At 38.2% G+C, this 27,574-nt stretch overlaps 4 protein-coding genes and 1 long non-coding RNA gene across 21 annotated transcripts in view; 3 read left to right on the top strand and 2 right to left on the bottom strand.

Moving 5' to 3' along the window:
• The first annotated feature begins 2,112 nt into the window (after window positions 1-2,112).
• LOC122529052 lies at window positions 2,113-5,462 on the top strand. Of its 13 annotated transcripts, none has more exons than XM_043654818.1 (5): window positions 2,113-2,201; window positions 4,495-4,669; window positions 4,744-4,963; window positions 5,051-5,150; window positions 5,223-5,462. In XM_043654818.1, exons 1-5 carry the CDS (start codon window positions 2,184-2,186, stop codon window positions 5,421-5,423), a joined length of 714 nt encoding a protein of 237 aa, XP_043510753.1. In that variant the 5' UTR covers window positions 2,113-2,183; the 3' UTR covers window positions 5,424-5,462. The 13 variants fall into 13 exon arrangements, with proteins under 13 accessions (XP_043510753.1, XP_043510758.1, XP_043510756.1 ...); XM_043654823.1 differs by lacking the exon at window positions 2,113-2,201 and adding an exon at window positions 2,529-2,900 and having other exon boundaries at window positions 5,223-5,461; XM_043654821.1 differs by lacking the exon at window positions 2,113-2,201 and adding an exon at window positions 2,529-2,927 and having other exon boundaries at window positions 5,223-5,461.
• LOC122529057 (transcription and mRNA export factor ENY2) lies at window positions 3,334-4,083 on the bottom strand. Its single transcript, XM_043654833.1, has 2 exons — window positions 3,902-4,083; window positions 3,334-3,731 (listed from the first exon to the last, which is right to left on the bottom strand). Exons 1-2 carry the CDS (start codon window positions 3,949-3,951, stop codon window positions 3,503-3,505), a joined length of 279 nt encoding a protein of 92 aa, XP_043510768.1. The 5' UTR covers window positions 3,952-4,083; the 3' UTR covers window positions 3,334-3,502.
• Window positions 5,463-6,296: 834 nt separating the features above from the next.
• LOC122529042 (annulin) lies at window positions 6,297-16,700 on the top strand. Of its 5 annotated transcripts, none has more exons than XM_043654786.1 (10): window positions 6,297-6,664; window positions 13,071-13,420; window positions 13,514-13,646; window positions 14,036-14,265; window positions 14,378-14,691; window positions 14,790-15,059; window positions 15,499-15,578; window positions 15,649-15,793; window positions 15,882-16,188; window positions 16,265-16,700. In XM_043654786.1, the coding sequence occupies exons 1-10, from the start codon at window positions 6,532-6,534 to the stop codon at window positions 16,568-16,570; spliced, it is 2,268 nt and encodes a 755-aa protein (XP_043510721.1). In that variant the 5' UTR covers window positions 6,297-6,531; the 3' UTR covers window positions 16,571-16,700. The 5 variants fall into 5 exon arrangements, with proteins under 5 accessions (XP_043510721.1, XP_043510723.1, XP_043510722.1 ...); XM_043654788.1 differs by lacking the exon at window positions 6,297-6,664 and adding an exon at window positions 11,013-11,246; XM_043654787.1 differs by lacking the exon at window positions 6,297-6,664 and adding an exon at window positions 11,013-11,258.
• On the bottom strand, window positions 6,659-10,692 carry LOC122529062. Its single transcript, XR_006306732.1, has 3 exons — window positions 10,255-10,692; window positions 8,647-9,051; window positions 6,659-8,567 (listed from the first exon to the last, which is right to left on the bottom strand). It is a non-coding gene; the product is annotated as an uncharacterized LOC122529062 (long non-coding RNA).
• A 2,701-nt stretch (window positions 16,701-19,401) lies between the features above and the next one.
• LOC122529072 (T-box transcription factor TBX20-like) overlaps window positions 19,402-27,574 on the top strand; it is a 66,162-nt gene continuing 57,989 nt past the window's right edge. The window contains exon 1 of the mRNA XM_043654855.1: window positions 19,402-19,724. Within this exon, the coding sequence (XP_043510790.1) occupies window positions 19,673-19,724 (52 nt within the window). The 5' untranslated portion in view covers window positions 19,402-19,672. The remainder of the gene's footprint in view (window positions 19,725-27,574) is intronic.

Below are 27,574 nucleotides of genomic sequence, written 5' to 3'. Positions count from 1 at the left end.
GTACGTAAATTAGAGTGTGAAAGTTGTGTGTTAAGCTCGGGTGTCGGAGGCGTCCCGGGACGTCCTCTCTAGTTTAGGTCTCTGCGCCCGAGTAGTATGTGTGAGAACCGTGGAATGAATGTGTTGGTGTGCCTGTTTTGCCATTTTTTAAATATAGGGCGATTCGTTAGGATAGGTAGCTTACTTTCTGGTATGCCTGTGTTTAATTATAAGTAGGTAGGGCCGGGCAGGTTGGCACAGTCTCTGGTCGCGTGTTCCCTTTTCGCGTGTCCAACCTGTTTCAGGAAATTTAATTTGAAAAATCGAAAGTAAAATTGGTACAAATGGAGCATGTCACTTGTTTCTGGTTTTACTCTTCGATTTTTCGAATTTAGTATCGCGATCGCGGTCGTGGATAGGCCGCGAGTAGGTCCCGAAACGAACGTTTATATAGGTATTGCTCGAGCACGCACATGCGAACGGACAACGATCACTATGATCGATGGTCGTCCATGTGTATGGGGGTCAGCTTCCGCGGTTTATTTTTTTCTTTCACCTTTGTAAGTTAATTTTTGGTTTGCGATTAAAAAAGACTCGAGCTAGACGTAAGTTTCAGCGGGCATTGCGCTCGAAGAAAGAAGTGGCTAGAAGCCGAAGAGGCCCGGCAAACTGCCACGAAGAGGGTCGCAACAAATGATTTCTTATTCTCTGGATCATTTAAATGATTCCATAGCATGGGAAGTCATTCTCGTTACTACTTTGTCACTGTGCTCTTTTAGTATTTGTAGTTGTATTTTTTTTTCTTCTCTATTATTATTTATCATTTTTCTGGGCAAATCGCGATTTTTCTTGTTAGTGTTGCCAGAAATTGATCATGGTTTAAATTAGAGTCGCGAAGAAATGATAATCGTGTTTGCTTTAGAATTGCGACTTACGATACCGCGATTGTTTTTAGCAATTTTGATTGTGAATTTTTGAAGTTATTTGAGAATTATACATAGAGTAAAATTTATCTTGTTTCCTATTGTTTTAAATTAGATTATAGTGTCAGGTTTTAATTAATTTTAGAATGTTAAAATATTTGAAGTAGTTTTTGTGTTCATACAGCAGCTTTTATATTGTTACAATAATAATAATAATAATTTGCATTCAGTTTAGTTTTAGAGTTAACGTTGCGACATTATTTCATCGCGATTTCTAATTACTTTTACTCTTAGTATTGCGATAATGAATGATCGCGTTTCTTGAAATAGTGTTGCGTTTACAAAATGCCTACATTCTTCCACTGGATTTGTGGAAGTTTGTTCCTGCTCCTGGATCACCTGGTACAGCTACAAGAGCTGTACACCGGTGATCATTCATTAGCAACCTTCAGCATGGTTGCACTAGATGCGTCGCATTAGTGTTGCGTGTTTTTAAAGACGAGTGCATAGATTAATAGCGTTGCGTATTTATTTTCGGGACTTTTAAATAGGACGAAGCATTCTTCGCGTTTGTCTTTGAAAATTTCTTATTTTATAATTAGTAGTATTAGTAAGTTAGTGTTGCGAAACAAGATACGGTTTATTGTTCGGATTCATGTCGGATGTAGATTTGACAATAGCCCTTCCGGTTATTGTATTGAATCGGAATACAATAGTTCTTTCAGTAGCTCTTTTGGCTACTGTATTGCGATTTTTTTTTCAGTGTCCCTTCTGGCTGTTGTTTTAGAGTTTCTTTGTCAGTAGCCCTTCTGGTTACTATTTTAGATTTTCTTTGTCAGTGACTCTTCTGGTTACTGTGTTAGGTTTTCTTTCTCTGTACCCCTTACCACTGCGTTTGTTATTGAAAATACTGCTAAAAAATATATAGTTTTTTATTAGCCACAACTTACCAATCTAAATCCAATTAGAAATTCTTTCTTTCTGTTTTTATAATTTCGAGTCAGAAAATGATTTAATTGAATTAATATGGTATAGTTATAAAGTAATATTTTAACAGTAACCTGCATTTTTTTATGTGTATAATATATTTTCATTGCAGATCTTTTCATTTAAATTTTAATATTAATCCAATATATGAGTTTGTTTCAGATATATCAATGTAGATAGTATTATATAATTACAGAAAATATATAGAGATATGTATGTACATACACAGAAGATTTAAAAAGATTGAATATGAATTAAAAGAAGTGTCTAAGAGGAAAAGATTATTACAACAAAATGATGTTTCATCCAACTGTAAGTAATAGTTATATTTTACAGATTTTGCTAATTTTTTCAGTTTCTAAGATTTTTTTCAGGTACAAATTGTAGAATCAATCGAAGAAGACCTCATATAATACAAAAGACTGTGAAATCATCGGAAAAAAACTTCATATAACATTCACTTTATTTTTTAAAATTATATTTATGTATTTATATAAATAGAATGAATAAAAATCATTAAATTTTTTTGTAAAGACGTTAGGCTACATTATAAAACGTGAATAGAATTCTTTTATATAACGCTGATATATAGTAGAATAATTTCGGTTAGTTACTAATTTCACATTTCGGTATTGAAAATTGACAACATATAATGGATTTCAAAAATTATATTTCTGGCGCATTCGCTACTTAATCAACTTCGATCGTTTTAGTTGATGTAGTTCCTTAACTCACCGTTGTTAAGTATAGAGTGCGCTAAAAAACAGTGATTTTTTTACTATGTCGGTATTTGAGAGCAAGAGACATATAATCCCATAAGGTGCTTGGTCTATTCATTTATTTTGTCTGTGGTAGTATTTTTTAAAGATAAATTTATGATCTTGGTGAAAATGACCAGTGAAATGTTTTTTTTAACCGAATTATTATTTGCAACTCTTTATCCAATATGTTATGTTTAAAAATCTGCCAGAATTATATTTTTATAAACTATAGTTAATCTATAATTTGCAGGTTAATTCTTTTGATGAGTTTCATTTGGAAAGTATCTCTTTCTAATCAAGCTTTGTAAAAAATGAAATCATGAGGTTAAAATAGATCAGATATATTGTTTATGAACATTATGAAAAAAAAGTTGCAAAACGAATTAACGTGTGTGTGTATTTATTCTAACATTAGTCTTTAAATAAATTGTATGCAAAAAAATAGTAAGTTATATAAAATTTAAATTTAAAATTAATTTTAAATATCCTGTTCTGTATTCTCTTTGTTATTTCACAAAAAGAAAATTTTAATTTGAACTATTAATATATTAAATTGATAATGTCATATAAAAAATGTAAATAAAAATTCAATATTCTTAAATGAGGTACAAAAAAGCACTGTATATTATGTCTTGGATGCAATTATATGAGGTACAGAAGGTTTATTTATGACGAATCCACAGTTTTAATTAAAAAATCATACACTTTATTTGAATACAAACTTAAATCTAAAATTGTAATCTATGACAGTGTATATATAGCAATACATAATATTAAAACAATAGAATTATTTGTACATTTCATCTCAGCGAACCAAATTGATAGAAATTGATGAATTAACATTTTTTACTGTTATATTTTTAGTTTTTCTTCTTGAGCAATTAGTTGATTTTTTATTTTTTGTAGTAGTTCTTTTTTAACAGAGTCTGGGACAAGTGTTCTTGCTTTAGTTGTAACCATCGAAAGCAATTTATCATATGTAATATCAACACCATGTTCTTTTATTAATTCCTTGCAAATTAATTTTACTTGATCTCTCCATCCACATTCAATTAATCGACGACGTAGCAATTCTTTCAGCCTGAAAGTAAAGTTATTATTATAAAGTTATCGATTTGATCAAAACATTGTTACAAGAAATAAGAAAATGATACGTGAAAAGTATGCAGCTCAAAGTTAATATTTGGATATTTTAGTCAGAGAATGTAATTAAGAATAGAATACAAAATTTCGTGTACAATGGATATTTACCCGTCGCGATCTCCAACCATAACTAGCTTTTGATGTGGAGCAGTCTTCATTAAGAGGTTTAATTTTATTTACTGTTATATTGTCGAAATTTTACAGCTATTCTTACAATTCCAATTTTGTGGATAATCACACCACTCGGTTCTCGTAAGATAGGTTATGTTGTTTCGTCTTTTCAACTTCATAACCTGTCTCGTTTCTTGCAGACGATGAAGTAATCAAATATAATTGTCGATTACGAAAATATTTAAATTAAGCTTTTTTTTAAAAATAGTGTTAATATTTATTCGTAAGTAGTATTTAATCTTTCTAAAACAGAAAAAAATAGATGATAAATTGTTAAAAGAAAATTTTAAACTTTGACAGAACAATTTTGCACAATGTTTGTAATAATTTTAGAGGTATTATTATAACGATATATATTATATAAGTCATCTTCTCATGAATATATTTGTTCAAATATCTGGATATCATGTATTTATTTTGATTAATAGAATTTTTAATACAGAATTAATCTATATTAATAAAGTAACTCAATACTGTACAATAATTATTGTTTATCATGTTTGTGTAAATAATATTTATCATCATTTCAGAAGATGGCATTAGTACGAGTAATCAATTGCATTTTGTATAAAAGGCTAATGATGGTGTCTAGTCTAAGAAACAGATGTATTCTTCCTAGTTTTCGACAAAATGCATTGTATTCTACAGAGAAATCAGTTGCTGGGAACTTCTCTAAGCTTGGAAATCAAAATAAACGTAATACTAGTATACTATTGAGGTTTTTAAAAATTGATATTTTTCATATATATTTACCACTCTGAAGATTGTATTTATTGCAGTTGATCGAGTACCCTTCGCTCTTGCAGCTATTTCTTGTCTTATAACGCTTTGTATTGGAATTTATGAATGCTTTTCTGATAAAAGTGAATATAATATAATATTCAATACAATAGATTACTGTAATAATAATCCTAAAGTAATACGTGTCCTTGGAAAACCAGTAGTATTAAGGTCATCAACATTTGAAATGTTGTCAGATCTGCAGGGTCATTTTAAAAAGTAAAGTTATTTATGCGTTTATTACTATTTTTTTTTATAGTTATTTTGTCATTAAAAAAATAACATTGCATGTACAAAATATTTTAGATATGAGACCTTCGAAGTGAATGGAGTACAACATGTGAGAAAGGAATTTGATATTATGGGTCCAATAGGAAGTGCAACTGTGAAATTAGAAATGCAAGAAGTAAAGTGTAATGTTTTGATTTTTTTAGATATTTAATTTACAATTAATTTACAATTAAAAATGTATTTACAGGATGAATCTGGCAATTTCGTATATAAATATTTATATGTGTATGTGCATCGTGCGAATCAAGTCATAGTTTTAGAAGACGTTAAAAACCAAAATGATGACAATGAAATAGTTCTAGACGTTAAAAACCAAAATGATGACAATGAAATAGTTCTAGAAGACATTAAAAAGCAAAATGCTGACAATAAGGTGCTTGCAATATAAAAATTATTCGATTATTTCATACAAATATTACATTATTTGATATTCTGTAAAATTTGTGTAAAATAAAAATAGTATTATTTGGAAGCAAGTTTTATATTTCTATCTATATATAAGTCGTGGATCACATAACAGTTATGTAATTAAATATGTTTATATATAATAAGTATTATAATAAGTTCTTAAAAAATATATTAGTCACAATATTTTCCTTTAAAGGTAATAGTCTTTAAATAGAAGCTGCGTCCAAGAAATTCGACGAACGAAATTTTATTTGCATGACTTCATTTCTTTCTGTAAGAATCGAGCAAGATAAGTACAAACTGACATAAATGATAATGAGTGAAATTATGCTTATATCATTATTAATAAAAAAAGTATTATTTACTAAAAAAACATTTACTAAAGAAAGGAGGTAAATAGTGTGATAGTCAGATGAAAACACGTAGGAATCATCAGCATTTCCTATCACCTAAAAATTGATATCGAAGGTTGCGGAGAGATCTTGTCGTCTGCATTATTCTCAATGCCAGCTGATTCTCTTGACAGTCGCTCATTTACTCGCGAGCAGATCGACAGAGCGCGTCGTCTATATTAGTCTGCGTTGGAATCTAAACCGTGGCGTGAAGTCATCCAGTTTTTGTTTAATTTTCAATATTTTTTTTCAAATTATTAAACTGTAAATATTTGAAAATTGTCTCCATGTTAAATTTATCTGATAAATTGCTATTTCCATAACACAGATTTCAACACATTTGCTGCGTTCTCGAATTATTAAGATACAAGTTATTGGAAATTATCCTAAATTCATCAGTTCTTATGCAAAAAATTTGATCAAGTGATCGATACTGCAAGATTCATCATCGATACTGCTTTCCTTCAGTTAATCGAATCAAATGTCTTCTTGCTGGTAATTACGTCTCGTCAAAATAAATCAACGTGAGATGTCTCGTAGAATGATTGAAGTAGAATGATGTCGAAATGTCATCGAATGTATGCCGATGGGAAATAGAGCCTTAAATTTGAAACAGCAGATGGAAGCGAAACGAAAAGCAGTAATTAAATAAGTTATTATTACACTGGATTGTCTATTGTACTGGATCAAAGAAAGATGGGCAAGTTTTGTTCGTGTTTCTCAAGATTCAGAGCAATTTTTAGACCCGAAACTGTTACGGACAGTCCTCTTAGACCAATATGCACAAAACCGGAATGTCTTCCACGGCCACCTGCTGCATCTGATTCTGGTAAGTTTCAAACAATAGTATTTACAAGTTAAATGAATTGTAATGACCGCTTGCTATCTACTTAATCTGTGAATCAACAATTTACTTGCGAGAATTCCTATTGAATACGTAATGACAGTCGCATTTTTATATTTGCAAATGGCTGTAGACGTATACACGTATCTTTTACTTTGGACTTAGCGAAATTAATTTTCTATCGCATCCTTTCACATTGGCGCCGACCGGTGATCCACAGATACCAGGGGTTAATTGGCTATATCTTAGATAAATGATATCGGGGTGATGATGCGTTGGCGCGTGTTAAAAAGATGTCTAGAACTACTGTGCATAAATAATTGGAATTCCATTAAAAGATTGATATCTTTGTTTTGTTTCTATGGTTACGATCGACGAGCGTTCCTCTACTGTTAATTTTCTACATTTTATTTTAACTGAGATTAAATGATTTGAAATAAGAATACATATCACTCGAGTTAGATATACATGTCAATTTCATAATCACAATTTAATAAATTTAAATAATAAACTTTAAGTAATAAATATACTTCATAAGTATACTCTGTACTTTTCGAATAACTAAAAAAAGTATTTCAATTTTTCTAATATTTCAACATTCAACAGACTTAAGTTAAATTACAGAGATTAATTTGAATCATATCTTATATTTGCAACAATTTAGAACTGTCCAAATACTTATGCACAATAGTGTACATATATGTATATTATTTGTATGTATCAATTTTTTGATTTATCGATATATTTCACGATCGTATGAAAAGCAATCTTCTAACGCGATTTAAATAGAAACCGACAGTTTATCGCGCTTCTATTAATACATGTAATGCACTTATGACGGCGGAAGCGAACGAAGCACAAGGTAATTCGCGAAAGATTTCCGAAGTTTCCAGTTCTTGATACAAACGATGTTCTTCTTCTTGTATACAACCTATTTTAAGAAAGCATACGCCAGCCAGCTACCGTATTGGGAGTGCCCTTCGATTTTCGACGTGCGCGAAATGTGCTTTCAATCATCGCTTGTCAAAATTCCTTTAAACTATACTGGAACATTTGTTTTGCATGCGTCACATCTTCAGTTCAAAAACACGTAATTTCGAAAAATCTTCTCTTACTTCTTTTTTCCTAATGTAACAGCAGCTCGCGTTGGCTTGATATGGTTCACGAGATCGAGACGAAGATTTATGAGAAAATCTTGGAGGAGATATTTTTCAGAAGTTTTTAGTCAACAGATATGTTCCGTTGGAAATTAGCAAGCAAACAGAAATCGCGCGAACAACGTGAGCTCCGTTCGGTTTCCTGAAGATTTGGTCGATAGTACTTCACTAAAGAAAATAAACTTCGGCTTCTCAAGCAGATGGGAAATCTCACTTTCTGTTTCTTTCGTGAGCGGTCGACCTAAATCGAATTATTCGACGACTTGTTACGTGTGTAGGTCTCTGTTTTGATCTTTCGCTATCGTTCCCATTGCGATTTCTTGATTTATCAGTGGAGTGTCGCACAGTGATTGATTTGTTTCTCGATTAACTCTTGATTCAAAAATAAACAACAAATTTCTAAATTAAGAATTTCTTGATTTTGGATAATTAATGTTTATAACTAACAAACGTTTTGCGTATTTGTTATACGTATGATTAACAATCGGAAAAATATAAACTCTCGAAGATTTATATTAAATTTTGTCTTCTATTGTTATAGTTAAAAAATTATTTGTATGAAGTGTTTAATTAATTATACAAATAGAAGACATCTATGAATCAAATTATCCAAAAATAAGAATATTTGTTTAGAATTTTTTTTTTTCTTTTGCTTCTATTTTTGAGAAGAATCGACCATTGTGCGTTATCTCTCCTTTCCATGCTCTATATATTTCTGAACTGTTAAAAACCTAGAAACAAACGTGACATTACAACGCCTACTTAATGGCCTCAAGGTGTGACCATTGCCATGAATGAAAGTAAACTTACGTAAGAGTGGCATCCTGACCTCTGAAACGTGACATCATCTTTAATTAAGCATTATGCTCGTCACTCGAGATCGAAAGCAGACCGAACTTTCTATGATTCATCTCTGTGGCGCTCGAGATTCTCACTCACGCGAAAATGAATCTAAACCTTTGACTCAATCGCGTCCGCACTTTATCTCCGTTGATTTCTGGCCGACCAAATCATCTGTCCTTCGTGACTTTTTTTTAGCGGACTATTCCGGAATTGCTTCGTCCATTATTTCGTTTTCGAATTGAAATTATACGTGATATACGGAAGCAGGACTTGATTGATGCACGAACAGAGCAATTTGTCATTACGATAAACATCTTAGGAAGTGTCTCGTTTCTTCAAAATGTTTGCCTTTGTTCTTCTTCGCGCTTGAAACTTCAACAATACCAAGAATGTTAATTTTATGCGGAACGTTAATTCCTATTGCATCAGGAAGACACACACTTGTTATGTAGTGCTACAGCACTCATCACACAAGCCTTTGGTTAATTATTGTAGGAACATAATTGAACCAATAACAAACATCGTCGATCCTTTAAACTGTTATGATTTTGTAAAAAGAGATCGTACTGTCTACTTCATCTTATTTCGAAGTATAAATCTTTTACTTTGACAGTCCTAAGTTTGTTCTTTACATCATGTAGCGAAATGAAAAAAGAGTATTTTTATCTTCGAAGCTTATAAAAAATTCAAAGATTTCTAAAAACATTGAAAAATTGTTATCACTAGATCGATCATCGTTTTGAAGATTGAAATTTTCTCTTTAAAATCTGCTGTACAATTATTTTTCGCCATTGTACACAATTTTTATACGTTACGTCTGTTACATATGAAATATTTTGAAATATTTTGAAATTTCATTAATGCTGTGATGAGAGATGAATATTATGATCATGTTGGGAAAGTTTAAAACTATTTTGAAAATATATATAGAAGTTAAAAGATATTGCAGACATATTTAATAGCCATGTTAAAGATGATTTTACTAAATATTGATGCATAATGGTTTGTTTAAATACTTTTATAGTCTTTATATACCTACTTGCGTTAAATTTTAATTCCGCAATTTTAATATATATTTTTCACACATCGTAGTCACGATAGTCGGTTCTCATTATAATGTTAATGAAATATTAAAATGTTTTATATGACACAATATATTCATAAAAGTACATACAAGTGTTCAGTAGTTTCGTGAATAACTATAGTTGTGATTTCATTTCCCCTGGCGCTAACAGAATTTCTTCGTTGTGTCAGCGGAGAATTTGACCATTATTCGTATCTGTCTTTCGTTCAGTCTAGAGTAATTAAATAAATTTTTATCAAAAATTATGGGAATTCGATTATGGTGAATTTAGAGATACCATGGTACTAACGAAAAGAAAAGTATTTCTATTTTTACTTTACATTAAATGCGTGACATCACGCGTCATCAGTTGCTATGAATAATTTGCATTCTAGAACACTTGTATATATTTACTTGTGTACAGTTGACTGTATAGTTTGTGCCGTTATTTTTAATCGAAAACAATATCATTAAGTGTGTGTGTATATAGGCCATAACTTCTTGAGGCTTACCAATTCACCAAAATAGCATCGGTTTCGTACGAAACCGGTTGAAGTAATCCTATGACGGCTGCACTATACGGGGATACTTTGTGCAATTTGATCGTTTGACATGTTATTTTATTACGCGATTAGTTGTCCATATGTCGGATTATTACGTATGTGTATTACACGATCAATCAATATATAGATACATATTTTTAATTGAACTAGTGCAATAGCACGTAGTAATATTATATCATACATTATATATAGGCTGGGTACAAGGACAAGAAATTTTCGATTATCAAACATTCCGATCGTTATGCAAGATTAAATGCTACTTAATAAAGTCCGCTACTGTCTGTGACTTTTTTCTAATGCGTATAGACAGTTTATGATTTTTCGACTTCACTATATTACTTTTACTACAGCGATTGAATGAAACGGAATTTCGAAATTTCGGAATTATGAAAAGATAAAAAGGTAGTAAGAAAGTGAAAAAGAATTAAAAAATAAGAGACTAAAAATATGGAAAAGCAAATAACATATAAAAAAAAAAAAAGAGCAAGAAATAAATTAATGTAAAAGCGGAAAGATTGTGAGAAAACGAATATTTACGAAACTTTGCCAAGTATCAATAGAGATAACGAAATGAAAGAGAAGCAGATTTCGCTTCGAAGAAACGGAAGTGAAAAATAGAATGAAAAAGATGTGCAAAAGATTCTTTTATCTGTTATTTCAACACATATCTGTTTAATTTTTGCAATAGTAGATGCGTTAAATTGGTTCCGTGCGCACCGTTACTTTTTCTGAAATGTCCGAAGAATAGTATATTCTAAAAAGTTAATCAGCGATATAAAGATTCGTGCCTATAAATTTGCGAAACGTCCGAAGAATCGTATATTCTAAAAAGTTAATCAGCGGTATAAAGATTCGTGCCTATACGTAGTATTTGCTTTGCTAAAGTGTTGTGATGTTTTCGCTTTGTTCGAGAAGAAGTGTATCATTAACAATGAAAATAGGTAACGGTCAATGTGAGCAAGTTGTCGTTTCTACTTTGCGACATGGCAATTAATCGCAACACTGTCGCGAGTTTCTTTGTCAAGGTTTGCATTTTAAACGATCGGCGGCTTTTGCGAATCGAGTTGTGATAAAAGCATCCGAGAAATTGGTACCAATTAATCGTATCGATTGTGTCTCGTAATTGCACGATTCTTGTAATTGAAACGAAATAATCATTGCCCTCCAAAGCTGGTAATCGTGTCAGTATCGGTGTAATGACTCTTTCAACGATTTATAGTTTTTCATTGACCTCGTCGATCGATTGGTGCATACAATTTAAGCTGCGTACACATTTGTTACCTAATGTTACTGTTACATTCATTATTTCATTTATTATATTAAAAGTCGTCATTCAGTATTATTTTCTTCGTTAATTATCAGAGTAAGTTTCATGTTTGAAGCGATTTCAGTAAAATTGAAGATAGAAAATAAAATACTATCGATTATGTCATTATGAAGATGAAGTTTCCTATAAACATATAGTTGTTAGACACATGCGTGTTACACACTCTAATATGCGCATCATACGTACTGTACTGATGTAATGGACCCGTCTATCACAACATAATATTTAAAAAAATATTAATTAGTGCAGATAGAAAAAACAGGAACATACTCTTTGTCCAGTGAAAAATCTCTAATGCACACATATTCAGATGTTGACGCTTAGAGCCACAGGATATGATGTGAACTAGCAAATATCTGCATAAAAAGCAAATATGGCTACATGTCACGGATTTCTTTTAATCGCACGTTTCACGCGCCACGTGTGTTTTAGTTCAAACAAATTTAAATTTGTTCACTTCCTTTGAAACAGGTCATTTTTCCGACTTTACACAGTAATATAAGAATGCCATAATACATTATCATAGGTAAATAGATCGCGATAATGGAGCAAGATAAAATAATGAATGTGTACGCACCTTTAGCCGCCGTTCGCGACTTTTCACGCGTAACTCGATCGAGAGCTCGTCCGTATAAAGATTGTCGTTAACGATCTTCGTTCGCTGCTTTCCTAGAATACGCGCGCGACCGATTATCGAACACAGAATTCGCTTTGCAATTGCGAGAATAAATTACGAGAAGTAATTGACAAGATGAAAAGTAGGTGACTCCTACTGGTACCTAGAGTCATCGATGACGCCATGTATGGCTGCGTTTGACGATGCAGAAAGTCCTTGAGGGATCTCCTAGAACGCAGCAACCCACCCAACGCGCATAATTCGTTGCGTCGCTGCGTGATCTCTTCCTTATTTCCGGAACGGGGAGGCGATTACTCGCACTCAGTGATTTCCCAGAACTCTTGGTAAGCGAAAGATCGCGGCACGATTCTCGCCGATGGATTCAGTCTTTCGTTCAATATCGGGGGACGAGTTTGCACTACCGAATCCTCGAAGGATGTTTTATAGATTTTACGATCGTTACCGGCTTTTCAACGATCGCCGCCTGAGGCCTTTCCCCTTCAGATTTTACTGTGAGTGCTTCGCGTTCGTCGCCGTCTCGTTTTTGAAATTGTTGATCTTTCCACGTGCGATATTCCTCCTTTCGAAATCTCGTAAATAACAAAAGACCGTAAAATGTTTGATCATTTTGTACAACATTTTACTCATGCGATCGCATCTCGATCTAATCCGCACCGTAGCTGGCGATCTGCCAATTTTTGTTAAATAATTTCAGGATATTTAGACCAACCAGTAAAGCGTATTTCATATTGGAAATATACATTGTCGTACACGAATGAAATCGAATTAATGAAAAATCTTGTGCTTGTATTCTGCTCGCAGGGGAAGACTTTGGTGTGCCAGTCTTGACAATTATAAGCGTGGATCCGTGTATCGCGGAAAATGGAGGAAATCATAGAACGTTCAGATACGACTTGATGGCCAGACAGGATGACAAATCCAGACTCGTCGTCAGACGGGGACAGGAATTTTACTTGCATTTGACTTTGTCCAGAGATTATGAGCCAAGAATTGATGGTATGTCGATAGTTTTCACGGTTGACGGAGTTGAGAGGCCGCAATACGGCCACGGAACCCTCGTCGCGATACCTGTTCTTTACCCGGGAGAACCGTCCGAGGGTTCCTGGCAAGCTACTATTGACGCCATTCAACCTAATTTCATTCGATTGAAGGTAAGTGATCGAAGGCGGACTGTCTTTCGTTCAATTTTTGATCCATGCGATCATGACACGAATTGTTTTCTTTCTTTCCTTTTACTTTCTCAGATCGTGACAGCTCCCGACGCGATAATAGGCAAATGGAAGATGGATATCGATACTAAAAATAAGAATTTGGATGGAGCCGTTAGTTACACAATGAAACAACCGTTCTATTTGATCTTCAATCCTTGGTGCAAAGGTAGGGAAACTGAATCTTGATAAAAGAAGAGAATGATTTCGCGACGACGCAGACGAGCATTTTCCGGCAAATTGATCGTCAAGTTTACACGTCCAATTTTTCTTGAAATTCGCAAACGAACGGTTTGCGTTAATTTGTCGCCGATTTTTGTATCCAAAAACCATTGCATCCAAATTACCACAATCTTGTGGTGTGTTAGTCAGTCTGGATTGATTTATATAAAGTAATATCTATACATACAATTGTATTTCATTGTTGAGTGGTAGCGTTGAGACTCATTCATTCGCGGTGAGACTGACATGCGTCTGTTTTGATGGAAACTTGCCGTTCGTTTCTAATATAATACAATTACGAGCTGGTGCGCCAACGATTTTTTGGGAACATTTCAGAGGACGCGGTGTACATGGAAGAAGAAGATAACCGACAGGAGTACGTGATGGCGGAGGATGGTTTGATATGGCGCGGAAGTTACAATCGTTTGAGACCAACAGTCTGGAAATATTCGCAGTTTGAGCGAGATATATTAGACTGCGCGCTGCATTTGATGATTCAAGTTGGGAAAGTTCGAGTCTCCGGTAGAAGTGATCCTGTCATCATATCTCGCATTTTGTCCGCAGCTGTAAATATCTCGAATCGATTCCACTCCGTTGTTTCTTGTTCCTTTTTTTTTTTTTTTTTTTTGTTCCCGGTTATATCACTGGGTTTGATAAACGGAAGTTGCTGCGTTACAGGTAAATTCACCGGATGACAACGGTGCGGTGATGGGCAATTGGTCAGACGATTTTGCGGGTGGTACACCACCAACCAAATGGTTGGGCTCGCAAAAAATCCTTCAACTATATTACAAGACGAAAAGACCGGTTAAGTATGGCCAATGCTGGGTATTCTCAGGAGTGTTGGCCACTGTTTGCCGCACCCTGGGACTGCCCTGTCGAATTGTAACCAATTACGCGAGCGCGCACGATACTCAAAGCAGTTTGACCGTCGATTATTTCGTCGATGCCGAGGGGAGAGTTATGGACGAGTTGAACAGCGATTCGATATGGTAAGTATTTTACCTACTTGCTTATGTATGTTGTAATTGCCACGATCGTACAGATATACACACCATTTGGTTTAATCATCTCTTATCGCAATCCGTAGGAATTTCCATGTGTGGAACGAGGTATGGATGACTCGGTTGGACCTGTCGTCGGAATATTCTGGTTGGCAAGCGATAGATGCAACTCCTCAAGAACTGAGCGAAGACGCGTATCGTTGCGGACCAGCTTCTGTCGCCGCTGTGAAGAAGGGCGAGGTCCTCCGACCTTACGACAATGCTTTCCTTTTTGCCGAGGTAAACGCGGACAAAGTATTCTGGCGTTACAACGGACCGACTCAACCTTTAAAGTTGATTCGAAAGGACGTATACGGGTGAGTGTTTCATAGGGATGGAATCAAGTTTAGTATGTACTTGCGAATCCGAGTTTCGTTTCACGGATCTTGAATATTCGAAAGCAAAAATGTTGTAATGGATTTGCAATGTATTCACGAGCTTCGTGTAATCGAGAAAATCTTTGTCACACTAAAAATCGTTTACCTGGATTCGTGGATTCTTTGAATCTTAAATCATGTATAAAAAAAAAAAAGGGAGGAATATGTTTCGTTCAGTCGAAAATATCTGATACATACATCAAAACCGCTTATACGGAATACCGTCTTAAAATATTCCAACCTACTTGTGAGGTACTGGATTCTATTTCTAGTATTTTACTTACATGTGATTTTTATATTCTTTTCTTTGTCATTGAGTTTTTCTTGATTCTAACAAAGCGATTTAATCTATATTCATTTTCTTTTCTTTAATATCTAGCATTGGACAATTAATTAGCACGAAAGCGGTCGGTAGATGGGCGAGGGAAGATATCACTCATACTTACAAGTATCCAGAAAGTAAGATATCTTTCATAGTAAATTCTCAATTTCTGTCAGGGTCTTAACACGTGGTGCGTTGTTTCTGCAGAATCGGAGGAAGAACGGGCTGCCATGTTAAAGGCGTTACGTCAAAGTCAATCGCTGTTCAGCCGTTATTACCTTAACGAAGAGTTTAACGAAATTATGTTCGCCTTCGAGCTACGTGACGATATCATCATCGGACAACCTTTCAGGTAAGTAATTTTTTCATTTATTTCGTTTCGTTACGTATAAATTTCCAATTGTCTTTCATATATTTACAAGACGGATCTCTCGTTACAGTGTCGTGTTGATGATTAAAAATAGAAGCAGCCATAGTGAATATCAAGTCTCAGTGATCTTGAGAGTAGAAACAGTTCTATACACCGGACGGGTCGGCGACCCAGTGAAAAGATTAAATATCGATCGATTGGTGAGACCGGAAGTTGTCGAGGAAGCACGTATGGAAGTGTCTTGGGAGGAATACGGACCTCGACTATTGAACCAATGCGCGTTCAACATTGCCTGTCTGGCCACTGTTAAGGACACTAATTTCGAATATTTCGCGCAGGACGATTTTCGTGTGAGAAAACCTGACGTTAAAATCATAGTATGTACCCTATATTTTATGACATAACCGAAAAACGAAACCCGAGTGAAATGTTGTGTAATAATTGTTTTCCTAGGTGAATAGTGAACCGGAAGTTGGCAGAACGCTGTACGCGACGGCGAAATTTAAAAATCCATTACCCATCCCATTGAGAAAGTGTAGATTCCTGATCGAAGGGCCAGGACTGGAGGAGCAGTTGAAATTGAAACTGTCAGAACAGGTAGAGGTGGACGCATACGCGGAATGTTCCTTCTCCATGGTACCGAAATACAAAGGACGCGCTACAATTGCTGTGAAATTTTACTCGAAAGAGCTCGAGGATGTTGACGGTTTCATCAATTTTATGGTGAAACCGACGAATGCCGTCACGAACGGCGAATAACTGCCGCTTAGGAAACGGAAATCGATAGCGTAAAGCATAAGCTATACGTTCACAGGTCTTCCATCAAGCTTTATCTTTTAAGTAAGTATACTCTCGTTGTTTTGTACAGGAAATAAATGTTTGAAAATCGCTTGTCTCTCATATACTGAATACCGAATATCGATAAAAGACATAGTGTCGAACAATTTTGTTAAGATACTATGCACGATACCCTTTTCCCTTTTGTGGCATCGATATCGAAAACGTTTAGAGCAGAATTTAGTACACATCTTGAATGTGTACTAAAATACACATGTGCATGTGGTATTGAAAATGTCTATTAAGGATCCTTAATTAAGGATCCATGTTTTTAACACACGTGTATATTATGGTATGTGCATCGTGAATTAAGGAATTGAGGATATTTATTTATTTATTTAGTCGAGACATTTGCTAGTTTACGTCACATCTTATAAGCCGACGTTTGCATTAGAAATTTTTTGATTGGATGAAGCACGTTTTTCATCATTGAATATTCTTCTTCATTGTATCTGTAAAAACTTTTGTTTTAATAAAATAAATTGCACGTGCATTTTACAATACGATTATTAATATATTAATGTATGATTAATGTAAAATAAAACATGTAATAATATATGAAATAATTGTTTTAAAATGAATTGAATGTATATATTTAAACACACAGAAACACAGTTATATCCGTTTATTAAAAATTACACAGATTGATATCCAAATTCATTCATCACGCGTATATATGTACGTGTGTTTATATGTACACGTGAAATAAGGATCTCTAGTTTAGAAATGTCAGAAACGAAGAAGCGGTAGAACGAATGGAATACCGGTTCAGAACAGGCTTCTACGTTAGGCCAATAAAAAATTCAATCGACAGAGAACTACCTGAGCAGCGTGGATAGCCAGCGACTACCGACCATACGCGGCAGGCAATATTAACGAGCGGCAATTGAAAGAGTCCGTTGTGTCGTGCGCGTGATTATTCAGAATACCAGACGGGACGAGACGTAGAGGAGGGAGAAGAAGATGAGAAAGAAATCGGACGAGGGTGAGAGAGGAACAAGAGGAACGATCGCGATGATGATGAACGCACGCACGACACTGACGCGAGTCATGTATCACCATCTAGGAAATTAACGTTGAAATATTATGTACGATGAATGAAACCGATAGCGAGACAACCGGCCGAAGAAAGTCGAGTTCCGATCGTGTCGCTGGAAAAGGAATCACCTAATCGACTCGATCGACTGGCAAATTTCATCGAACGTTGATTCCAATCGATCGATTGGAATTAAAGGGGGGATAGGGGAATCGATGACGGACGTTGATTTATTATCATTTATCGAAACGAAAGTGTTTCGTGCATTTCTTGAATTTACTTACTGTCTAGCTTATTTACTCGTGAGTTGGAATTGAGATTAGATTAATGTATATTTTAATCACTGGTGAACTGGAACTGCATAGAAGTTAGGTAGTATCTTTATAACGGGAGGATTTTGGTGGAATGAAGGAGAGGAGAACGCAACGATAAGCTGGTAGCAAGTGAAGACGAATACGAGGATCGTAGACGGGGGAAGAAAAATGGTAAACGAAAACGTTGGAGTCGAAGAGAGCCAAGGGGGTGGATGGAGGAGAGTCGCGAGGATGCCGACGGGAGGTGAGTCACGGAGTGAAGAGAGAAAGAGAGGAAGGAGAGGAGGAAGAGAGGAAGAGAAGAAGAGAGGAAGAACGATATGGTAGATAGTAGTGAGATATGTCTAAATACATAACCGTGACACGTGATGGACGTGTTGCGGCCCCTGTCTACAGGGGTCTCGTAGAAGCCTACGGGGCCCGTACCGATCTCCATTTGGATCCACGGGATTCTGGACTTGGCACCCTGCTACGCGCCATGCATCAACACCCAAGATCCATCCCATTATACCTCATCAGAATAACAAACACGCCTTCCATGCTAAACCAACATTCTTTTGTTCCCATCGAATCCCAGGATCCATCAGAATCGCCGCGAACCTTGCGCGTCAGTGACGTATGTGTTTTCGTGTAGCTAACAGGCGATAGGGGGTCTTGCAAGCCTACAAGAATGCGAGAAGATATTGTGAAATATTATTCGATAGCAGAAGTGGTGGTCGAAGATACAACCGACCTTTTACGAAATTCCTCTTCGCTTCTCCAGTTTCCACGGTTTGCTAATTTTCTATAGAGGTTGGATCATGGCCAGTTTTATTGTTTGCGGAGGTCCCTATTTCACGTGTATTCAAAAGTCTTTGGACAAATGCTATATTTGTTTGAAAACTAGAAATAATTAAATGATTACTTTGTAGAAGTAAGAATCTACAAAGTATTAGTGTATTAAACACAAATGTGTTGACAACGTGTCCGATGATGGAAAATATGAATTGAAAGATAAGTTAATTATGAAATTGCGAAATTAAATTGCGGCATACGTTTGAATTCAAAAATCGCATCTTGGGAGGCAAAGTTACATCAATATGAAAATTGAATTTCCTACAAAACATTGTGCGCATGCGCGTTAGATACGTGCGCATTAGACACCTGCGCATCGAAAGTTTGTAAGTAGCGGTGCAGTAGGCCGCAACGGTCGTTTGTGCAACGTTTGAAAATCATGTGCGTAGAAAAAGAAGAATATGCTTCCTCCAGACAAAGATTCCTGACACACACGTCGAGACGCTAACGCTTATAAGAAATCTCGTCTTTAGAGCCGCATGATGCGTTATAAACTAGCAAATCAGTATCGACTGCACAAGGTGAGCATGAATCCTTAATTTCGTGTATTAAGGATAGAGATTCGTGTATTAAGGATAGAGATTCTTTCGGATTTCTTAACACACGTTCGAAATCGCGATCTCTAGCTATTTGTCGCCAAACGCGACCAATTCTTATTTTGTACATGTCACTCATTCGATTTCATCTGCTTCGAAAGGGTAAGCGATCGCGTCTTATCATCCCTCTTGAACGAACCGCTTGCTTCGAAGATGCGTTTCTAGATGGCAGCACGGTCTCGAATTATCGAAGGGATGCATCTCGCGTAGCTGAAAAATTGATAAATAACGACGAACGAAAAACATGGACGACGACGACGACGAAGAATCTTCTGGCAAACGAAGATATCGATTTGGTAAATACAATTTCATTTGTTAAAGAAAGTTTCGACGTATGGACGAAAATTTCGTGTTTAAAGCGGGGCATAAAGGTAATAAATTAATCGTGCCGTCCGCGATGTCGTTGCGCATCGATAGTTTAGTGGCGATCGTAAACAATCATAATGGGGATCACGTGGTATGCGAGCGACCGCGATAACGTTTAATACGGTTCGTTACGTTCTCTATATTTGATCGGCGAACAACTGCGTCGTTACTCGACGTACGTACCCGTCGTACGTGATACATACGGAGGTAAATGGAAAGAACCTCCGACGACAAAACCCGGATGAAACGGGGAAAAAAGAAACACTCTTTCAATTACCAATTCGAGATAACAACCGGTCGACGTAGGAAATCCCTGGTTTCTGATTCGACGGGCTCTAATCGATCCTCCGACGTGTCGTGCAGCATGTGTCCAGCTCGACCACAATGGTCGACTTAATTTCGCGATTCGAAGCAACATTTGGAAGTGGCGTGCATCCAGCTGCGTGCACGTGTACATAATGTTTTCTGTCATCAGGAAAACTCTCCGCAGTAAAAGCCTCGAAACGATTACGAGCTTCCCTTTTACGTCTCTCGACCTTTATTTCTTACGATTCGTTCCCGGTATATAGTAGGTAACATAGACCACCGTCGGTCCTTGGGACGTTTCCTTGGAGACTATATATTTTTTAGGCGAAAGTTGGTTGGCCAAAAATTGCTGAAAAGTTGAAAGATCGGACGGGTGTGGTGATCTTTTAAAAACGTGTACGGCAGATATATATTTTCAATCGCGCTTCTGACAACTCGTCACATCCCTCGACAGTTTGCCGTTTACCTTTTTCTGTTTGCACAAGCAACCCCGGCGTGATTCTTCGGTATTGTCAGCAAACAAAACTACCGAACGACGAGAGGAAAGGTAATTCGTCGAATGGATGTCTGTGGTGAAATGTTTCTTGCAGCCAAAATAGGAGGACCACCGCATCCTCTTTTGTGAATAGGTATCTTTTCTGTTTGCATTTAACGCTAGAACCACCGAAGTCAAAGCGAACAATTCATAACTTTCTTACGGAAATCTTGTAAATTTGCACTACATTTTTGGAGATTTGAATAATTCTCTTTTTTTTTTTTTTTAAAAGTAATAAAAAAAGGTTTAGATTAGACCATATTTTTAGGAAACAAAATTACATTTAATAAGAACGACAAATGTAGATTATTGATGTGGATTATTATAATATGATAAAGAATATAATATTTCGTAAATTATTCTCATAGTATTCCTATGTTAAACTTTCTTTCGTCTGCCGCTGAAAGAATATCTTCTTTCTTAATCTCACGTATACTTATCCCAGTCCGTCCTTTCTAACAATGATAAATGTGACAATAATGACAATTAATATAATTGTTATCTCTAAGAAGAAAAACATTTTGTACATTCTACATTTGAAACAGAAAGTATCTCGCTATGGCTCGACCCAATATGATCTGCCTTGCACGTCACCAGTCTCTTTCTCAATAAAAAAATTATATCTCAATTGCCACTGGTTCTGGTGTTGAACAACAAAGTTACGTTTCACCCATCTCAGACATCGATCTTCGCTATCAGAGATTAATTTCCTTGTCGGAAACTCCGGTAGAACGAAAGCTCTCGAGTCGCCCTATAACTCGAATCGCGTCGTATCGAATTCGAATCTAATTTGCAATCGGAATGGCTGTTTACCCACGTATAAGCCTGAACAGTTGCGAGCGGCTGGCAGCGTATTTGCGCGAGGATTTCGTCGAGGCGGTAGAAAGGAGCGGCCAAATTGGCCCGGCCGATCACACCGCCTTCCTTCGTACGCTGCACGAGGGAGGCAGGGTGGTATCCAGGGATCGTAGGAGGGATCCCGAAGACGAAGCGAACCAGAGAGAGAGACAGGGAAAAAGGGAGAGATATGGCGCGACTACCTTATTACGCATGCACCCTGCCTAACAAAAAGGACTCGCTCGTTGACTGACTGACTGACTGACGTGCCGTACCACTTCGCCGTTCGCGTTTACATTCCCATGTTTGTAGGATAAACAATCGCGCTTTGATACGAATTCAAAGTCGCCGGCAAGATGATAAAACGTTTGGCGGAAAGAGAAGAGAATATATAACGGCTCTGTGTATTGAGTTAGGATCGTACTTAATTTCCAACGTACTTAATTTGTTTTTAGTAAAATTGGAGGACCTGAACGCAATTTAATAATAAATATCGTTAACTATTAAAGTGTATAAGTATACATACATATTATTACTTTCGTTACATGCGCTTCTTACTTTACAATTTTTTTTTTTCACAATACTAGGTTAATAACACAGGTTTTAAAGAGATTATTCTCAAAATCGTTTGTTTCTTTCATCGTGGCATCAATACTCACTTGATGGACAACCGCTCGTTAAGCATTGTATTTCATAAATATAAAAATTAAGCAAGTACTTTTGGGCGGCCGTGTATGTACGTCGAGAAGTTTACTAGAAACGACGATTTATCGTTTTGAGGGGGGAAGGAGGATGATAATACTCGTTAGCGGTTTCGATAAGCGACGTTAGGAAAGCGTCCGTGAATCGTTTGAAAAGTCACGGCGCTGAAAGGAGAACCGGTTTACGAAATCGACGGAGTTCAAAGGGTATATTTATCCAGACAAAAAAAGTGGAGGACAAAAGGATCGAGCGGAATCGGGGGCAGGCAAATGGTGTTTAATGCGCCGTGGTGACTGACACGACGCGCTGGTATCTGCGAGGAATCGCGTGTCAACGTTTAGTGGGAAGAACCGATGGCCGTTTAGGTTGGCCGCTAAAGCGCTTCGAAAAGAACAGACCGTGCCCGCGGGAATACGCGGCCATTGTGTTCGCGGCCATCTTTTGATCAGCGACTATTACGTCGGCGGTTATGCTGGTGGCGGGAAATGACAGGTTCTCGAGAACATTTGGCCGACGTGGACATCGATACGGTGATTCCGGTAGTTTCTGGTACAATAGCGGCGAAAGATCGGTAGGTGGACAACGTATCGGACCGCAACGCTAGCCGGATTCGTCGAAAAGGTGTTTTCGGATGTACGAGGAGCGTCAGTGTGAAGCGCGCACGTCTATCGGTTCGGTAAAGCGGTTCGCGTGCCTCTTGTAATCGGTTGTCGTTCAAATTGCCCGGATCCCGCAACAACGTTATACGACTGCCACGCTCGCCGCGTAATTTCCGCTAAATGGGCGACATCTATTTAGAAAGTAGGCAATTTCCTTTTTTCAAAGGTTCGGCTGCACGCTGCGAACCTTTCTACCTTTGCCGGTTTATCCGTTGAATGGTATTTGTCTCGCCACGAATTCGGAAATTGCGTTCCTCGCACGCACGTCGGCCAGATAGCATCGTGGTTGGGAGAAGAGAAGCGCGCAGCGATGCTAAAGACGCTCGTTAGAGATCGGTTGTTGTGGTAGTGAACAACCGCGGTGGTCACGACACCCTAATGATAGAAATCGGTTCTTCAAGCCGATCGAGGAGGGCGATAGAAAAGAAAAAAAAAAAAAAAAAAAGAAAAACGCGTCACGTTTAGCGAGTGAAGGCAGGCGGGCAGGGGGTTAGCTGTCCCGAGGGAGAGATCGCGACTTTATACAGCCAGTTGACATCGAAATCCAGTGACGTATCTAATTGAGAGCAGTTTAACGGCGAGGGCGGATCAGCAGGATAAGCCGTAAGCCGACGAAGCCGCTGCACGAGATCACCCTAGGCTTATAACTGCCGGGGAATCTTCTTCGGACCTCTCTCTTCCAACTCTCTACCCTCGTGCACCGCTCGGTTCTGTTATGCCAAGGGTATTCCGGCTCGTGATACGACAGCCTTCTTCCCGCCCTACGAGCAGACCAGTCCTCTCCCTTCCTGCTTCTCACCCTGGCTCTCGCGTGCCCCCAGCTGCTACCCTCGCCTATCTACCAGAGAATCCGGCGTAAATAATGCCGATTATCCCCCCGGCAATTGTTTTATCGACCGAGCTGTCCCGCTCGAAGAGCAATCTCGAAAGAGGGTGGCCCCGTTCCGCGCCTCACCTCCGACCTTTCCCCGGATCTCATTCCACTGACCTTACACAGATTTACGAGTCGTTTCGCGGAGGGTGAAGACTCGAAAAGTAAATTTCCCCAACGCGTTCGCGCAACCTCTCGCTCGAGAGGAACTCGCGAGAAATTCGCGAAAGATGGTAGCCGCCCGTGTCGGTGAAAACGTCGCGTATCCATTGAAATCGTACCCCGTTTCGTGCGTGTGTCAAAGATGTGGTTTCTTTCACGGATACTCAACTATCACATGTAGTTATTTAAATATACATCCCCGTACGAAAGTCTTAGGAACTACATTTGCTTCAAAACTAGAAATATTAAATTCTAAATATTAAATGCGAATCAAATTAATAAAATCTCTATTGCACTAAAAATTATCCATCCGTAATTTAGACCCCCCGAGTGAGTAATACTTTACCATTTAGTCTGTATCTCAGATTTTGTTGAAATTGATACGTTGAAGTTATTATCGAATTATCAATATATTGAAAAGAACTAGCAAATGGCTCGACTGTGTAAGATCGTAGATCTTAGCGAGTACAGATTTTTTTACTTCCTTAACACACAAACCGTATGTAAACGTGTATTAAGAATACGGACCTCTAGTTCCTTAATTCATACGTTTACACGTGTATCCCAGTGCACTTTCGAAACCACGATCTTGAAGATAATTCACCTTGCATCTTGCCATGGAAACGATAAAAAAAAAAGTGAAACGTACCATGGCGCGTAATTCAACTGCCTGGCTTGAGATAACAGCAACGTAGTGTAGTCCGAATCCCAGTTACCTGTGCTACATAGACCGCGGATAACGAGCGCGTTTATAATTTTCGAAAGGGGTATCCTTTAATAGTTTCGCTTCGATCGAATCTGCGAGCTTCGCTTCCTTCGCGGGGTTAATGAAACTCACAGCCCCGTTTGCTTTTTGCCCCCGCTGTCCGTTAATTATGAAATTACCCAGAAACAACCTCGTTCTCTTCTCTCTCTCTCTCGCTCTGTCTTTCTCTGCCCTTCCTCTAGCCTCTTGAGGCAATATTTGAGCGCGAATTATGCCGGTACTCTTCGTCCTCCTCATTATCCCTTCCTCCCCCTCCCCCTCCTCGCCCTCGCCATTAGCTGTCCCGTTTCACCCTCGCACGCCGATTCCCTCCTTTCTCCGTTTCTTCCGCTTCCATTCACTTTCCGCTACCCTCTGTCTGCCGTCGTCTTTAGCCACCCGAGGAGCTCGAGTCGATTAAACGGACACACACACACACACACACACACGAACAAGACTCGTCGTCTTCGTCGTTTCTGCTTGGCAACGTTCGCCGCGACATCATCCGCTTATTTCGGGCTCGCCTCGATTAATATTCGCGCAACGACGCGACGACGCGACGCTTCGGTCGCGGATCTCTCTCGGGAGTTATCGTTAATCGCGACAGCTGGAAAACCGATTCCGCCGATCGCACGTTCTCCTCTCGCCTCTTATCACAGTTTATTTCGGTCAGGCTATAAATTGGGTCACACACTGAAAACGAGCGAAACGGAAATCGGGAACGATCGTTCGTTGATTGCGTTCGTCGTCACCCTTTCCTCCCGCCGATTCCTCCCTCCCCCTCCCCTCTTTTCCTTTCCTTTCCCTCCCTGTTCGACCGATCCTAACGACTAAATAAGTCTGGCCAATTAAAAAACTAATTTCGATTAGAGTCCCCGTGCGGCCGTTCGATATCACGTAGGTGGAAGCCGCGTCGAGAGGGGGATGAAGGAACACTGGAGGGCTCAAGGAAGCCCAGGTTGTTGGAGCATTTCGAAGGGCTGAGGAGAGAAATAAGGAGGAACGGAGCAATTTATGCCAGTTTTCGCGGCGGAATTTTTACGATCGGCCGTTATCGCGAACGGTAGCTAGGTAGAAAATATCCTTCAACGTCGGGGGTAGGGGGGAGGGAGTGGGAGGCGGTCCGCGCGCGCACGCTTTTCTCTCGATTAATCCCAGCTTGATCCTCTTATTTTTTTTTTTTTTCCCTCCCCTCCGCCGGGGAAAACGTAACGGCTGTCGCCTGGTACGATCGCTGCACAAAATTCGCCCGTTTCATTGCGCCCTCATTTCTCCTTCTATCCTCGGCAGGGCCGCGAGTGAGCAAGCGCGCGCGCATACCCGCCTGCCGTAAACACTTGTTTTCTGAAACACGTTCGGTTCCGCGAGCGGCGGTTTATCGAGCAAAAAATCCGCAGAATTTCCCTCGATTCCCTCGGGGGATTCTTCCCCGAGCGAGTCGCTCGAAGGATATATTTATTTATGCGCGTATTAGTATTTATGTAGGTGCGTACCTACGGGCCGTGGCACCCCGCGGCTCTTAGGCGTGGATGCTTCAACCGGTATTTGTTATTCTAATATCGCATTATATATTTGTTTGGGGGGGCGTGGGCGAGTAACCCGAAGTGTGAAACACGTTGTAACGCGTAGCGCTGGTCCTCCTGGAATTCTATGCTGTCGCCTCGGTTCCGGCTCGAAACCACCAGCGTCTTTTAACAACGGGCTCTTCCTACGCTCTTCGAGAAACGCTTCCCGTCGATTCGACGACGAGAAATTCGGCAGAAATTCAGCGTTCTGAACAGTGTTCGTCCAAGTAGGTATGCGGTACGTCGACGATTGAACGGCCACTTTACAACAACCATTTGTACAATTGTGAAAGGAAAAAAATGATACTCTGATACAATGCTCGAATGATAACAGTAACAATCAGAGTGATAAGTAAATAAAATTAAATAAATAACGGTGTCAGGGTTTCAAACGAACGAAGAAATTGATCAAACTTATCACCTTCATCACAGAGGAGCCTATCAGTGTCTTTTGCACATAAATTAATTTTATTCGAATATTTTTACATATAATGATAAATGCATTATTTTTTGAATATTGGATTAACTCAGAATTCTCATAATGTAATTGAATCACAATTACTTCATTCATCATCTCTTGTAGTAACAACGTAATTGATTTATAATTACTCAATTCATTGAATCGTCCATTCGAAACGCTCGAAAGTATCCCGCTTTGATTCGAATATACTTGAATATACCGTTGTAGTTAGAAAGAAGTCGAGTCCAATGGCGAAAGGTTCGAATCTACTTGTGAGGTATTCGATCTTATCCCTAGTTCCAACACCTTGGACACCTACCGATGAGTTCTTTTCCATTGATGTACCACACCCCGTGAAACCTTGGGATTGTCCTAAATACCAAACCGAGATTTCATCGACAAAAGAGTGTCTCGTCAACGATCGAGAAACGCGCCAATGATGGCTGCTCGCACGCCTGGACATCGTCGACAATTTATACCCCTTATAATCCGTCGCTGATCTCCCCGTCGAGCTGGAGTCTCGTTAAACGAATCTTTCGTAAAGGCACGAAATACCGTGAAAATGGGCCAGTATCTCCGGACCGGAGATCCTTATCGCCGGCCATCTCGTACGAACGCGTCCACGAAATTTACAACGTCGTGGCGTTTCCTGCTTGTCCGGGCTTCTTTCCAGGAACAAACTTACTACCGGTAGCGGCAGTAAAATGCCGACTTCATTATGTTCGGGTCCGGTCTGGGCCATCCGTAATTAATACTCGCGACGGTATTAACTTTCAGCTGGCTCGATAACACGAGGACACGTATTTGTCTCGTAATTTGTGCTTTATCGTCGTCGTGGGTCCCTCGACAGTCGATGGCCGATTCGTCGACCATCTTTGACATCCTAATTAACGAATTATACACATTACTTCGCCAACCAACGTTGGAATTCAAAAAAA

The sequence above is a fragment of the Frieseomelitta varia genome, unplaced genomic scaffold (assembly GCF_011392965.1).
Source record: "Frieseomelitta varia isolate USP_RPSP 00005682 unplaced genomic scaffold, Fvar_1.2 scaffold_277, whole genome shotgun sequence".
Taxonomy (NCBI): domain Eukaryota; kingdom Metazoa; phylum Arthropoda; class Insecta; order Hymenoptera; family Apidae; genus Frieseomelitta; species Frieseomelitta varia.
Note: the sequence above shows the minus strand (reverse complement) of the source record. Positions and strands in the feature narration are given on the sequence as shown.